Source organism: Lutra lutra, chromosome 13 (assembly GCF_902655055.1).
Source record: "Lutra lutra chromosome 13, mLutLut1.2, whole genome shotgun sequence".
NCBI classification, from domain to species: Eukaryota; Metazoa; Chordata; class Mammalia; order Carnivora; family Mustelidae; genus Lutra; species Lutra lutra.
In genome coordinates, this window is record NC_062290.1 from 18,855,746 (window position 1) to 18,872,286 (window position 16,541).

At 42.4% G+C, this 16,541-nt stretch overlaps 1 protein-coding gene across 1 annotated transcript in view; it reads right to left on the reverse strand.

The window, feature by feature from the left end:
- The window catches only part of LOC125083151 (guanine nucleotide-binding protein G(q) subunit alpha), a 311,678-nt gene that overhangs the window by 198,690 nt on the left and 96,447 nt on the right, over window positions 1–16,541 (reverse strand). The window contains exon 2 of the mRNA XM_047699152.1: window positions 6,333–6,517. Within this exon, the coding sequence (XP_047555108.1) occupies window positions 6,333–6,517 (185 nt within the window). The remainder of the gene's footprint in view (window positions 1–6,332; window positions 6,518–16,541) is intronic.

Sequence of the window (16,541 nt, forward strand, 5' to 3'; positions counted from 1 at the left end):
AGAGAGCCCGATGTGGGGCTCGATCCCAGGACCCTGGGATCATGACCTGAGCCTAAGGCAGAGGCTTTAACCCACTGAGCCACCCAGGCGCCCCTGTTTGTCTTATTCTTGATGAATCTAGAAGATTAGCAGTGTTCATCACCTCCACGGGGACTCATCTTATAACAAGTGGCAACCTCCTTTTTATTTATCATCTACAAGACATTTTCATACTTGAAATAATCCTATTATTATCTGTCCCATTTTACAGATGGGGACACTCAGGCTTAGAGAGAAAGGAAATTGAGGCTTAGGGGAAAAATATGGCAATGCCAAGGTTACTCAGCTATCTGGGGCTTGGGCTCAAATTCAGCTACTTCCTTCACATATAAGTGTTACTAAGCCACTAACCCCTCAACCTCTCCACACCCCCATTCTGAAGAAGCCCAGAACAGGAAGCCGTACTTTCAGACAGGTTTAGCAAGTGTGGAACAAAACTGGACGGCCTTCCTCCACAGAGCATCTAGAGGTCATTTTATTCTCTAAATTGACAGCGTGATTGAGCAGTGAGAGTTGTGATCTGTGGCAGCATCATTCCGTCTTCTTCTCACTGCACCCTGATTTCCCTCAGGAACTGTCAATCCAATCGCCCAGCCTTGCCCAAAGAGCGAGCACAGAATCCAGGCCAGACTTCTCAGGCACGTTTCCCCAAGAATCTGAGTTTTGAATGGAGTGACAGAAGAATGAAAATGGTCAGAGTTCAGCCACCTCACAGATGAGTTCGCCAGACCTGTTCTGGTTTCCAGGGACTCGTCCTTCTGCTTCTCCAGACTTCTCCAGGTCCCCTCACATTCTCGTTAAACCCTTGTTCCGCTTAAGCTAGCCAGGGTTGGCTTCTGTTGCTTGCAAACACAGAACATGGACTGATACAACTCTCGGGAGGAACAGATTAGAATACATGCTTATTAGTAAGTTCTACTTTTATTATGTCCTTATTCTGTAGGTGAGAAATATTAAAAGGAAATCAGTCTCAGCATTTTGTAAACTAAGGAAATTCCTTCATGTTGGAAAACGTAGTACAGCCATTTCTTGTGCAACTGATCAAAGGCAGGAAAAAACTGACAAGTTCTCCAGAATCCTGGCTATGTTCTCTTCCAAAACATGGCTTCTGGTATCTTAGACTTCTCGGGAAGTGCAGAAAATTCAGAAAGCTGTGAAAGTGTTTAAAGAGGTATTCTCCTGGTGCAAGCCCTTTCTCAGAGAGCTCAGGGAGGACAGAGGTACTGCAGCAACATGCTCTCAGCCACTTACCCGCCAGGACAAAGGGTAACAGGTGTCAACCCTGGAAACTCCTGACTGGACAAAGGCAACTGCAGCCTTTGGTGCTAAGGGAGCCCCAGTCATCCAGACTTCCAAGTCTAAAAGCAGCAACTAGAAGAAAAGGGAACACTGTCTATTCAACATTAGCAAGTAGCTGAGTTCTACTCAGTAACCATCCTGAGTTCACTGCATGAGGAAGCAGCTGGGACTTTTTCCCTTTTCTCTTTTCTTTTCTCTTGCTGAGACTGGACAAAGCAGCAAAAACCTGTCAATACTTTGAAACTGCCCCAAGAATAGCCTGATTTCACAGTCCACAGAAACTATAAGCCAACGGGAAAGGGATATGAGGATACGTTAATCTGGGGTAATCTCCAAAAAGCAGCAGCATGTGTGGCCTGTCATGGAGACAATGAACTACAAAACGAGAAGCGCGCTCACCAGAACATACTGTGCAGTCTGAGAAAATAAGGCACCTGCCCAGGAATGATCAACAGGTAAAGCAGGAAGAAGGCCAACCGCCAGCCACAGATAACAAGTACATGAAAATCGGGCATCAATGCCTCGTAGTCTGTTTCGTCCCCCCTCTATAATCCAGGACAGATCTTAGCCATGTGGACCCCGAAATTTTTTATCTCTTCCTTTTCATAAAGAGCTGATTTCAGCACCCAAACAACCAATAATCAGAAGAACAGGTCTGCATAAGATGGGAAACCATAAAATAAGGGTGATGAAAATTCTCCCTTTTGGAGAGTAAAAAATGACAGAGGCATGTCACAGTCAAATGCCTTGTACCTAGTGGAGCATTAAATGTATCTTTTGACTTGACTAAGAGACAAACATTTCATCCCTTTTAACATTAGCTATCAACAGTTGTGTTTAAGGAAATGGCAAAGTAATATTTAGGAGAAAACCAACCCTAGCTCACAGTATATTCAGAAGAATTCTCCAGATATATTCCCTCACTTGGGCAGAGTCCAAGCAGCTCACCTATAAACATTACTAGCTTGCCAAAGAAAATTCAAGAACGCGATAGTGGATACGCATCCAAGGGAAATTTGATCTTTCTTTTGGTAAAAGTTTGTAATTTATCCCAAGCTATTCCTGAGCTAGCCAATCCCTGGAACAGTAGGTAAGATCTACAAAAAAGGCAGGGGATGGCACACCACCATCTAGGGCAGAGACAGTGGCCTGGACTCCCTCCTGACCACAGCACCAGCCCTCCAGCTAACCAGTGGCACTCTCAATTCCGTGCAGTAACACTACACAGGAGCCAAAAAATTCCAATATTCTAGTCTGGTATTCCCACTGCTAGAACGAATTTCACTGCAAACGAAACTGTGAACAATTTCCCAGTTAAGAACAGGCCATACCATTTTTTTTTTAAAGACTTTATTTATTTGACAGAGAGAGATCACAAGTAGGCAGAGAGGCAGGCAGAGAGAGAGAGAGAGGAGGAAGCAGGCTCCCTGCCAAGCAGAGAGCCCAATGTGGGACTCGATCCCAGGACCCTGAGATCATGACCTGAGCTAAAGACAGAGGCTTAACCCACTGAGCCACCCAGGTGCCCCCAGGCCATACCATTTTTAATCTACATTTTGCTCTGTAAAATACATGAACTCAGAAGCAAGTACAAAGTTAGGAGAAAAATATTAGAACGTGTTTGTTTTTATTTATGCTACTACCATATAGTATGACCAATGTGGCTGTAGACACAAAGAAGCTTTTATAAAAACTACATTTTTTACATCTTTAGTGTCACAAAATCATATAAATCACAGTACACTGCTTTCAAGTAATTGCTAATAAAATGCACACCAAGTTCCTTAAACTATTTATAGAGAGCATATTATAACCAAAAACTTTCATAGAAAATTCTAAGTGAAACAAAAAATATTATTACTAAATGGGTCTCATAAAGACAAGAAAATAAAATTCAAACTTCTTAGCCTGGATTCAAAACCTCTCAGAAACAAATTCTAAACCATTTTTAAATTTTATTTTCTAGTTCTCCTCTATAAGAATTCTGCTCAAGGTAAGTTGGCCAACACAGTCACACCCCTTTTTCTTAACACCTACTCGTGCCAATCCTCCGCCCCAAAGTGCCCCCATGTTAGCAATGCCCTTGACTTTTTCTGGATTGTCAATTTCTTCCCAGTCCTCATGAAACTTCTCTGCACCTCTGACACCATACTGCACTGATTCCCTTACACACATAAAATCATTTCAACAGTGATCTGTTGATCTGAATAAGCATTTCAACAACCTAGAGGCAGAAGAGGAAACGCTCAGTTGTCTAAGGGGATGAATGACTTGCCTGTTCATAAAACAGTATTTTTTGAGCCTCTACTATGTACAAGGTATGATGCTGGGAAGCTGAAAAACGCTGGCGTGCAAGTGACATCATCTACTTTCAAGAAGCTTTGAGTCTGGCTGGGAAAACAAGACCAACTCCCACAAGTCATCATAATGAATATAAGTTAGGCAATTATAAACACTCCATTATGGTTTCTGCTACAGGAGGGTGGGATTACTTAGTGCAACGGGGTGGGAGCGGGGGAGGATTTGTGCAGAGAAGAACTCTAGGAGGAAGTGGCAGTTTGGTGGAAGAGAAAGAAGACATTATGTCCTTAATAAGCGTTAACGAAGGCAAGGAGTGGGCAGAGCTTGGGACGTTAATGGATGAAGCAAGGAGTGATGTTTCAGAGTATGTGTATATTAGAAAGAAAATGGAACAAATGGGAAAGTAATTTATATTATAAATTAAAGGAGATTAAACCTAATGAGAAACTCAGAGGTTAGCACACACTTGTGTCCCTATATTAGGGAGTGTATTAAGCAAACAAGAGATGTGAGAAGATTTCCACAGGATAATTACGATATCGGAGAAGAATCACATTATTGTAACTTTTTATGATGTTGATTTTTAACTGAATGGTATTCATCACAATAACATCTACTTAATTATAACTGATACAAAGAGCTCAAGTAACACATGTTGTTACATATTCTTCAATGTGTTACATGAAGAAGGTATAAAGTTCCACTCCATCTTCCACATCTGTGTAATGGTACAATCAATGGGCCTCATGTGAGAAGCTAACATCGAAGCAAGATCCTGAACTATTCTTCTGGAACATCCCAGAAAGATGATTTCTGTGCATGATTAAGGGAGATTGCCTTGTATTACAAAGTGTTAACTGACAATATGTGTTTTATAGGTATCTATAAAACATTGCCAATTACACACACACACACACACACACACACACACACACACAGCTGACCCTTGAAAAACACAGGTTTGAACCCTGCAGGTGCACTGATACATGGATTTTTTGGATAAATACAGTATGGTACAATAAATGTATTTTGTCTTCCTTATGATTTCCTTAACAACGTTTTCTTTTCTCTAGCTTGCTTTCTTTTAACAATACGTGTATAATACGTATAACACACAAAATACGTGTTAATCGACTGTTTATGTTATTGGTAAGGCTTCAGATCAACAGTAGGCTATTTGCAAGTCTTGGAGGAGTCAAAAGTTACCCGTAGGTTTTTGCCTGCACCAGGGGTTGGCACCCTTAATCCCCACGTTGTGCAAGGGTCAACTGTATATCGTATCACCCATGTGGTTAATTCAGCCAGAACCCATCAGATCATGATATTATCAAATAACTGTAGACAGGCACAAGTTGCGGGCCTTAAAAAACAGATCCCTCCATAGAATCTTCTCCCAACTGCAATGAAACAAGCATGCCACTATTTCAGAAACTCATTACACTGAGATTTCTTGAAGGGGGTGGGGCTGGGGGGTGGGAGACAACCGTGATCCTTCTAAATTTAGACTGTTCGCTCTCCAGGCAGCCTCAACTGGTTCAGGCATCACATTCCCAGGCTTGTGAACCTGCCCAGATCATTCTCACTCTTGCGGATACAAACAGGAAAGCTTCTTTGTGGAGAGACTCTCTGTTCCTGGTGGGAGACACTCTCCCATCACCATTGGAAAACTAAGTGCCAGAGTATCAGTTAGATAAGAAAGAGCCAGGCGATTTCAAGGAAACATCCAAGAAAAATAAATGCCTGATTTTAAGATGATCTGTACATTTAGAAGCTTCTAGATGGTACGAGAAGGGGAGATACACAGCATTGCTTTATTTTACCCATGATTCACTTTGAGTTAACTGTCAGATTATGAGTCACAGTGAGCATGCCAGCTTCTTGCTGTCACATACTGACCTGGTATATGGAAACATTTTTAAGAATAAATTATCAAGAGCACTGACTGGAACACTTGAAGGGAGACTCTCAAACCAGTGTAGGTGCAAATGCAGTGTTCCGTCAACAAAAGGTGAGGTTTACCCGATTACTAGAAGGTCAACACCTACATGCCCTGAGAAGATTTCGATTCTTTTTTCTTCTCCTCACTTCTCCTTCCTTTTCAAGTGATTTTAGAAGTTTGCATGACTGTCACCCAACTACAGGGAAACATGTTTGAAAGGTTATTGGAAGTGACAGATGGACCTATTCTGAAATAAAATTAAGCCTGTGGTACTACTGACAGGAAGTCACGAAATCCAAAATTAAAATGGACAGAATGCTCTTAAGCTGTTTTTGTTCTTTTTTTTTTTTTTTCCCCCTTCAGGAAGCACAAAGAATGGGAGGAAAGCAAGGCCAATGCCTCTACTTTGAATTCTCTCACCTTGGTCAATGTGTCCTGAACTTACAACCCGTCTTCTGAATGTAATGGGGCACCCCCCGGAATTCTAAACCTCCGTGTATTTATCATCGAACATCCAAATGTGCCTTCCACCGATATCACTACGAACATAACTCTAATTGTGCAGAGATGGGACTTTAAAGATTTAAGGGAAAAAAAAAAAAAGATAAAGAACATACTGAACCATTAAATGTCCCACTTAGGATGAGATGAAAAATGTATGCTTCGAAAACCCACTGGCCCACCCAGCCGTGTGAAGACAGCATCAGAACCATGCATGGCTTTGCCTGCGGTTCCCAGGAGGAGCCAGGCCTACCTTATTATGCTCGTACTTGTAGGGGATCTTGAGCGTGTCCATGGCTCTGATCATAGCCTGCATGGCTGTGAAGATGTTCTGATACACCAGCTTGGTGAAGCCCCTTTTGTCTTCATCAGAGTAGCCCGACCCGTGGATGATTCTCATCTGCTTGATAAACGTACTCTTGCCGCTCTCTCCCGTCCCTGCAAGATGGACCACAGCAAAAGAGGTCATCAGACCGTGACACCTTCTCACAGTCACCCGGACAACTAAGCTAGACACGGCGGCATGGACATCGCACCCTCGCGCAGACGGCTGGAGGAGCATCACAGGATGGCACTCTACCTGGCGGGGGCAATGCCACCTGCAGAGAACACGCAGCCACACTGGAGGACCAGAACACACTTGGGAGGCGAATGGAGCTTAAGCACGTGCGCGCGCGTGTACACACACACACACACACACACACATACACACACGCAACCTGTCGCCTCTTTGGAAGCCACTCAGCACGGAATTTGGATAGTGATTTGTAACCATGTATCTTAGAAGAAACAATGAAATCCGCATCTTTTGAAGTGCACACACACTTGCTAAAGCTCCCCTCCCGGGAGAATATCTGAAAGCCTTCCAGGAGGCCGGGCTGGGAGGCAGGATTTGGATCTGGAAACGACAATGCACTTACACAAAGGCTGTGCAGAGCCATAGGACAAAAATGCCTTGAAATTTCTCGACATTTTCTTTCACTTCAAGATGGCACGTACACATGGAGAGCAGAGCACCCAGATAAGAAGCAGGAATTTGGGGGACAGCAGTATCCACTGTATGCAGCTGAGTTATTTCAAGGAATCGCCTAATTCAGAGAAGTCACAGTGACACTCCTTCCTTCTGCCCATTCTTGACTAATAGCATGATACACAAATTTACTGTGACCAGATTTTTCTCTTCCACACTCTTATTTTTCCCCTTTTCAACACTCCTTTTTCTGTTACCATAAGCCTGAGGTCAATCTCTAACAAAGCTACCAATGGCCATGGAGTAAGAAAAGACAGAGATGGGATCCTATCACTGAGTGACAACCTATTTCTTCCACAATGGATCTAAAACTATTAATGCAAAAACTTCATTTTCCCAAATGGAGGTGGCTTCTTCTGTATGTCACTTCATTTCTGAACATTTTTTGCTCACTTTCAGGCTTCCTTGAGATTTCCAAAACAGTAACTATCTTTCTTATCAATAAACCGAATCAAATCAGAATCCCTGCTAGGTTTTTCCACAACAAAAACCAGAAGACATCTTCATATGTGAGGCTAGGGTTATCCATAACCCTAACAGTGTAGAAAAACACTGACAGTACCTATTTGGATATTAAAAAGGGAAGCATAAAATACACAGGAGGCCAGCGTACCCTTATTGCCACTTCCAACCTACAAGGTGCTTAAGAAACAAAAGGAAGGGAAAACTGAAAGCTAGGATTACAGCATCTGTCCTAACTTCATTTTGTTTTTCTGGGGATTAGATTTCATTTTCATCTTTATAAACAATCACGAAAAATTCAAGTAAGTATTACAGTTTTCACAGAAACAAGCTTAAATGACTACAGATGTCCGGGTAAACACAGAAGCCTTGCCCAGTGACAGAGGAAGAGGCTTTCTAGCTCTGCAGTCCTGGGTCAGCAGCTCTGTTATCATTTTCATATGACTCTTAATAAGTGATCTGGAGTCCTTGAACTATAAAGTTAACAGCGCCATGTGAATGCCATCAACCCATTTTAACGAGCTGCGTCCCAAGAGTTTAAAAAAACTATTTGATAATCCCAACCATGAATAAAGGAGGAAAAAGAAGAAAAAACAACAAAACCCAAAGTATCTAAAAAGTAGCACCTCTGGTCGAAATAAAGTTATGAAACTGATTCTCATTGTCGATGCAGAATTTATAGAAAACAACAGGTCTCTTTACTCTCCCAAGCATTTCAAAGTATGCAGGGAAAAAAGAAATCCAGATTGCTTCTGGATTTCTGGATTCGCCCCCTATCCCAGGGGCAATGGTCTGCTCGGAGGGTCCCACCACAGACACAATCATCAAATCAGAATCCTTGCTAGGTTTTTCCACAACAAAAACCAGAAGACATCTTCATAGGTGAGGCTAATGGCACAAGAAGCAAAGGAAAGAGAAGCAGGCGCTACAGCCTCTTCCTCCTGGCTGGCAGAGCAGCTTTTATGTCCTCATTTGGGTGAATATAAAATCTAAAACATAAAAATTATGGTTTTATGGCTTACATATCAGTGCAGTCCTGCCAGGCAACAGCAGTCAATGCTTGGTATCTTTTTGGATCTAGTCACCTGGGCATCGCGCTAATGATGAATGAATGACCAACGAAGGAAGGGGAGCGAGGAAAGGGGAAAGAAAAAAGAATCCAAACATCATCTCCAAAGTAAGATTTGTTCCTATTGCCCCAGACACACCGAGGGATCCTCCCTCTCCATTCTCTTGCCTTGCTCAGTGCCCCAGGAGGCTGGTCCCTAAGGTGTTGACATCAACAGCTCCCTTGTCCTCGTCTTTGTCTTGGGTTTAGTACATAGAAGACATGAGGAAACCAGAGAGCAGGAAAATGAGGAAGAGTCATTCTCCCCGCGGCTCACTCCCTAGAGAGACACTGTATCTCCTTTAGAGGCCACAGCTCCCACTGGGTGCCCCCCGCCCCATACAGCTACCCTCTCTGGGTTCCTGTGACTGCTCTCTCCTCTTGCCGGGCTAGGGCCAGCCACTAGTGACCTCGTCCCCTTCTAGAACTCCCCTCAGCCACCCAGTTGGAGTGTGCCACAGGTTTCCCACTGCGACTCTGACTGGTACAAATGCCACAAGGGAAGCGGGGGAAGCTCACTAACATGACAGAGGCCCTTTCTGTATAAACCTTATTCATGAAGTGCTTGCTAGTCCCTTAAGAGCTTGCTGGTCACCAGCTCACTGTCTTGACACTCTCCCGAAGGCCAACTGAGATGAAGAAATGACAGGGCCTGATTCTCCCCCAAAGTCTGAATAAATACAGTACTAGCTGCCCATCCCCAGAACGTGCACACATACACACCCCAAGAGCAGTCTCTAATACCAACAGGAGAAACTATGGTCTCCACCTCCTGAATGTCCTCTCTTATCAAGGAAATCAAAAGAAATCTGTGTGCAACCCTTTACGCTTTGCCAAGAACTTGGAAACATATTGTCATTTCATCCTTTCAAAAACCTGTGAGATAGAGGTTTTTATCCTCATTTCACATAGAAGAGGCCTTGGAGGGGCAAGTCCTCAGGCAAAGATGCCAAGGCCAGTAATAGGCAAGGCAAGGGTTCGGCCCAGCCCTCGGCCACCCAGTTTGGGTTTGTCACTATTTTCTTTGTCACAACTGCCCTAAATCCAGGGGAATTAGCTTCTACTGCCCACTGGCTAAAAATACCTTATGATGGCTTTGACTTCACCCAACTTTTATCCATTTAATCTAATTCTGAGTTTCTGAATACTGCTTCGATTAGTGGAGACCCATTTTGAAACTCTGTGCCATCTTTCAATTGACTGGCCATCCCTCCCAGATAAGTTTCACCCATGAACTTAATGTTCACCCTGTGATGTTACTATATAAATACAGCCAAGTCAGAGAGAAGGCAGAGCTCCATAGAAGAGAATGTCTGTGTCGGTCCAATACTGTAGGTAGAAGATAAAAGTAGTCAACTGACGTATGATTCTGTACTAACGATGGATTTAGCCCCTCAACAAGAAGTATATGGACTGAAAACCTCTCCTGAGCAAAAAATTCAGCTTCTTTGTTACACCGAAAGAGTTCTATCATGGAGACAAATGAACTATTCTTAATAAATGTACAAGCCAAATATCATGTTGTTCTCCTATTTTTATAGAGCTATACAACAATCTCAGGATTTGAAACGGACATTTTAACAATCTATTCACAATGAATATGAAAAAAAATTTGGTACAAAGGAAAAAAAAAGCTGTTCTCGAATTCTGTAAAATGGTGGTTTCCTAAGGCCACATGAGGAGTCTGAAAGACTTACAATTCTATATATCTGAATGAGAGAAAGCAGACTTTTCTGCTAGTAGATTCTCTGCAAACCCAGTTGGCTAACCTCTTTTCATAGCACAGGGCATAAATAACTCTTTTTAAAAAAATTACATCCCATTTATTTTATTTTTTTAAATTAACATATAATGTACTATTTGCTTCAGGGGTACAGGTCTGTGCATCATCAGCCTTACGCAATTCCCAACATTCACCATAGCCCATACCCTCCCCAGCATCCAACACCCAGTCACCCCATTCCTCCCACACACCCTCTACTTGAGCAACCCTCAGTTTGTTTCCTGAGATTAAGAGTCTCTTATGGTTTGTCTCCCTCTCTGGTTTCATCTTGTTTCATTTTTCCCCTCCCTTCTTGACCTAGATCTAGCAGCGAGCCCTTCCATGAAAGTGGGAGAGGTGCTCATTTTTGCTAATTTGAACATATCTCCAATCAAGTCACTTAACAACTTTAACAAGCACATCAACACACACAAGGGTATGCACCCCCACAACACTGTATTTTCTCTTTTAATGGTCTCTATAAATATGGGTAAAAATTTTCCCCAGAAAAGTTGTTCTACCTTTCAGTAGGTATTCTGCCTTTTCTTGGCCTAGCTCATCAAAACACCCAGAAATGAGACTCTGCAATAATCATGCTATTAAAGAGGGCACACATGGGGTGTGTGACTGGCCCAGTCGGTAGAGCATGCAACTGCTGATCTTGGGTTGTGAGTTCAAGCCCCAAATTGGGTGTAGAGATTATTTAAAAATAAAATCTTTTTAAAGTGTGGGGAGGGGCACTATAACCCAGCATGCACATCTGGCTTTGAGGGATACTTGGGTTTTTTTCTTCCCTACCCACCAGATCAGGATTAAGCATAGAGAGCAATCCCTGCATCGCTTCACATGCCTTTCCATCAGAACAAAATCAAATAAAAATTTCATATTCCATTGAGGAGGGCATCACTTCGTAAGTTAGGACAGAACGTATGAGCCATATACACAGTTGCACACACGACCATCTGATGCTTCCATTTTAGGCTTTTACAAGATCTTTTCAACACAAGAGGCCTTCCACACACGGCTTCTGCCACAAATCCACATCTACTCTCGCATCCTACTCACCCAAAGCATCTACAGGACGACACTGATTATCGTGCCCCTTTGCACAATGAAAGCCATAAACAGTTCTGTTCAATTCACCTCTAAAGGCAGGACAGTGCTTATCATGCCATATCCCCCACCCTCCTGAACCGGCAGAGTCTGAAATCCAGTATTTCATTCACTTCTTAATGGCAATGGATTATGGATCCATTGGTGCCTTCCCTCACACTCAAGTTGGCTTCTTGGATTACACTTTTATCAACAGAGCTCCGAAGCACAATCCATGGATATACAAGACTTGCTCGGTGCCCTCAAAGTGTCGGTGACTTGCTGGGTGCCCTCAAAGTGTCGGTGACTGCCATCACTGCTCTGAAAGGCACGAGTGTCCCCGACTGCCACACACTAGCGCTGGAAAACAGTCAATGGACACTATACTATTGGGAACTTGAAGGATCCTCCTGCTTCATTTCCTTCACCGGAAAAAAAGGCAGAAAATATGCCTTCTCGTGGCCTCTTACAAGCTGAGGGAGACCCACAGCGCTGCGACTTTTTTTTCAGGCTCCCGGGAAAAAGAAGAAATGCCAAAACTGAGTTATAAAAACTGTGGTATTTAAAGTTATACAATGAATATATTCGTTTCGTCCTGCCAGTGCCTTTCATGACTGTATTTGGAGATATTGTCAAACCATCAGAAATCTACATCTGAAGCCTTTAATTAATGTGAAGGCTCGGGCCAAATGCCCCTGTCCTGCCCTCTTGATTGGCCAGCAACCAGAAAGAGAAAGGCTAAGAACAGACCGAAGCCTCATGGAGCTCAATTATAACTCAAGGAACTGTACTTAATAAGACCTGCTGGTTTAGGCCAAGAGTCTAAGACATGGAATCTCAGCACCATCAAAGCTGAATTTGGACTACTTCCACCTAATCTTGGATAAAGCAGAACCAGAAATTTCAGGGAGGAATTTTCTACCCACAAGCACATCATCAAGCCACACCTGCAAAGAATTAATAGCACTGAGATTAAATTTAAAAACACTGAAACCAAACTCAATCCATGTGCCGTCCACATCTCGGGCTGCCTACTTTAAGACACGTGCATTCTGCCTCCTGGATATTTTCCTCCACTTAAATTGGGACCCTGTACTTGAAATGACCAGCTCTGACACAAGTGTCACCGTAACTTCCTCTCCTTAAAAGACTGTCCTTTGAGGCCAAGAGTGAATGACTTCACACTTTATCCCCGACAAGCTCTGGCAGAAGGTACTAGGACAGTTTAAAAAATACAGCACAGAAATGAAATGAAGTTAGTTATCATCACCCACTGTGAATGGAAACGGAAAAGATGGGTAAATTTGTGGTAACCAGGACTACTAATAATAACTCATCCAGGTAAGGTGGTTTTAAAGGAAAGATGGACAAAATACACTGAAAATGCAATTTGTTGGAAATACCTAGAATTTCATCTAGTCCTGGGCTTCTCAATGTGGTAAAAACCTCCTAGGAAAGGGACCTGCTGTGCCGTCGAGGTTACTCAAAAGGTATAATTTCCTGGAGAGTCAATTTTACCACAGAGTATCCATGGTAAACATCCGTGTATTAAAAACTAGCATCCAGGGGCTCCTGGGTGGCTCAGTGGGTTAAAGCCTCTGTCTTGGGCTCAGGTCATGATCTCAGAGTCCTGGGATCGAGCCCTGCATCGGGCTCTCTGCTCAGCGGGGAGCCTGCTCCCCGCCCCTCTCTGCCTGCCTCTCTGCCTACTTGTGATCTCTGTCTATCAAATAAATAAATAAAATCTAAAAAAAAAAACAAAACTAGCATCCATTGGTGGCACAAGCCTCTGAATGTAGTGAAAACCATTAGAATGTATACTTTTAAACACTGGATATCCTGGTATATAAATTATATCTCAATTTTTTTAAATTTCATAAACTAGTAACAGTATAGTTTGGAGACGAAGGGGAAGTTTACATGAATTTTCACACTAAAATTTGTTCAGGAGGTTACCTTTTGCCTGTTTGCTTTTACTTTTCTTTTTTATTTTTTTAAGCAAACTCTGCACCCAATATGGGGCTTGAACTCACGACCCCAAGTTCAAGAGTCACATGATCCAACAATTAAGCCAGCCAGGCGCTCCCAGGGGGTTACTTTGAGATTACCTCCCCCATCTTTTCTCCTTCAGGAGTGCACTTTAGGAGGGCACGTTCATGCTCTTCTGCCTCTGAGTGTGATCAGAGGAAAAGTCTGAGAAGCTCTGAGCTTACTTGGTTTGCAAAGGAGGGGAAGGGACTCACTCAAGGATTCTGCTGGTTGACAACAAATAGAAGGAAATGAACTAGAACCTACAGAGATCCCGTCTGTCCAGGGGCTCCCAACCTTACATCCTCATGAACTTTCTTTTCAGAAAACATTTTTTCCAAATTTATAAAAGCTGTAAGTATTTGCTAAAGAAAATTCAGAAAACCGGAAGAGTTTTCAAAATTGTTGAAATTTTAAATTTTAAATTTTAATTTTGAAATTTGCCTTTTCTAGGCAAATGAACTCTTTCTGTCCTTGTTCTAAAATAAACCTGGAATAATACTGTATTGTTGTTTCTCACATAAAATATTGTGGTAATCATTCCAAGATGCTAATTATGCTTCAGAAAGAGCAATTAATGACTGTCTGAAGGGCCATCATGAGGATGTGTGATAATTTAACAATTCCCTTGTCGTAACACATTTTGAGTACTTCCAATTTTTCACTTTTATAAATAATGTTGTGATAAACATCCCTGAAGAAAACCCTTCGCCTCAATCTCTACTTCCTTAGGAGAATATGATAGAAACACAGTTGCGGGGGGAAGAGTTGCCTCATAGTTATTTGGCCCCTCAACAGTTTTGTCAGTTGGTACGCCTATCAGACCCTTCTCTACCCCACTTTCCATTTACCAACACCATGCTCCTTCAACAGTTACAATCTGAGAAACAAAATTAAATCTTTATCTTAATTTACATCTTTACTTATGAGAACTTATTTCATACTTGTCATTTGTATCCCTTCTATGAACTTGCATTTTCTTTTGGGGGGGGGTGGATTTCTTAGAACAATTTAGTTTTGTTTTTTTAAAGATTTTATTTATATATTTATTTGACAGAGATCACAAGCAGACGGGGCGGGGATGGGAAGCAGTGAGCGTCCCAGGCACCCCAGAACAATTTAGTTTTTAATAGAAAATTAAGGGGCACCTGGGTGGTTCAGTCATTAAGCCCCTGCCTTCAGCTCGGGTCGTGATCCTGGGGTCCTGGAATGGAGCCCCACATCAGACTCCCTGCTCCTCAGGGAGCCTGCTTCTCCCTCTCCCTCTACCTGCTATTCTGCCTGCTTGTGCTGTGTGTGTGTGTGTGTGTGTGTCAAATCAATCAATCAGTCAATCTTTTTTAAAAAAAGAAAAGAAAATTAAACTTTGGTTACAAATATTTCCTCAACCTGTCCTTTTCTTTCCATTTGATGACAAAATCTGATATATCAACTTAAAATTCTGTACTTAATTCATTCAGCTGATTTCCTCTGTGATTTCGGTTTATGTTTTTAACAGTTCCAAACATACACGTTTATTTTGGCTTTTTTGGCTTTATGTTTTACACTTAACTAATCCATCTATACGTCATTCTGATGTGCAGTAATTTTTTTTAAATAAATCAAAAACCTTTCCCTAAAATCATTCTAGGCTTTAAAAGTTACATTGTCATAGGAATATTTCTCCATATAATCAAATATTTGATCCAAATAGGGGAGTTTTCTCATGTCTCCTCACGTAATCCCAATGACAATCAAGGAGACACACAGAGCCCAGCGACTCTCCTTAAGCATCTGACACGTTCTTTGAGTCCCCCCTTCTTCCCCTTCCCCACCCAAGCAGCCCATCGACCATCCCTCCCTAAGCCTTAGATTCTCGTTCAGTGCATTCCTTTAAAAGCCTCTCAAGAACAGTGGAGTGACTGCCGGGATGTTCAAGGTCTTACTCTTCTTCCACTTTACGAGTCTGTTTCTACCCACATGGCACATTCTGCATGGGCTATCAATCCTGTGCCACCAACCCCGCCCCCCATGGCTCTGGGACCGGGGAAAGTCACCCGGCTTCTCCAACTTTTTCCCCATCTCAATACCACTACCTACTTGACAGCTCTGCTGTGAATTTTCGGTGAGTTGATCTAACAGTGACTGGGACACCGTAAGTACTCAACAAATACTAGATTTAATTTGTAATGCAAACTCCAATGTGAAAATGAGAGAACAGTCTGATCCGGGGCTAGATGGGGAGAGACAAAAACTGAGTAATTAAGTGAAAGAATACCTCAATGCAGTGTTTTTTCAAAATCAAGATGAATGCCAAAAGCCCATGATGGGCAATATAATCAAACAAACAAACAAACAAAAAAAATATATATATATATATATATATTTTTTTTTAAATAAAGACAGGATCAGTGACAGTGCTGTCCTGTGCCACACTGGCACCTGACATGCTTCCTTAAATTCTATAGCCAAAGTGACTACCTCACTCGCCTTACCCTAGGCTCAGATGTGATTCTAATTTTCTATTCCTCAAAATAACTGAGATAATCATCCCCAGTGTCTCAGTATTTGAAGCCATAGCGTAAGAGCGCCTGGGTGGCTCAGTCGGTTAAGCGTCTGCCTTCAGCTCAGGTGATGATCCCAGGAACCCCCACATCGGGTTCCCTGGTCAGCAAGAGAGCCTGCTTCTCCCTCTCCCTCTGCTCATGTGCTGTATCTCTCTTGCTCACTCTATCTCTCAAATAAATAAAATCTTTAAAAAAAATAATATTGTATGCACGGATTACTCATAATTTTATTATGTGTATATTTCATGCCAGCTATTAGCCTAGTAATTGATGATACAGGACAGAGTCCCTGCTCTCACACAGGCACCATGCAAGTGTGAGTGGCAGGTGACACGCAGGTGACATACAGAATGACCTAGCAGCTACTTTAATTTGGGAAGCCGAGAAAAGACTTTCTAACAAGGTGCACTGAAGCTGATATCTGAATATCTAGG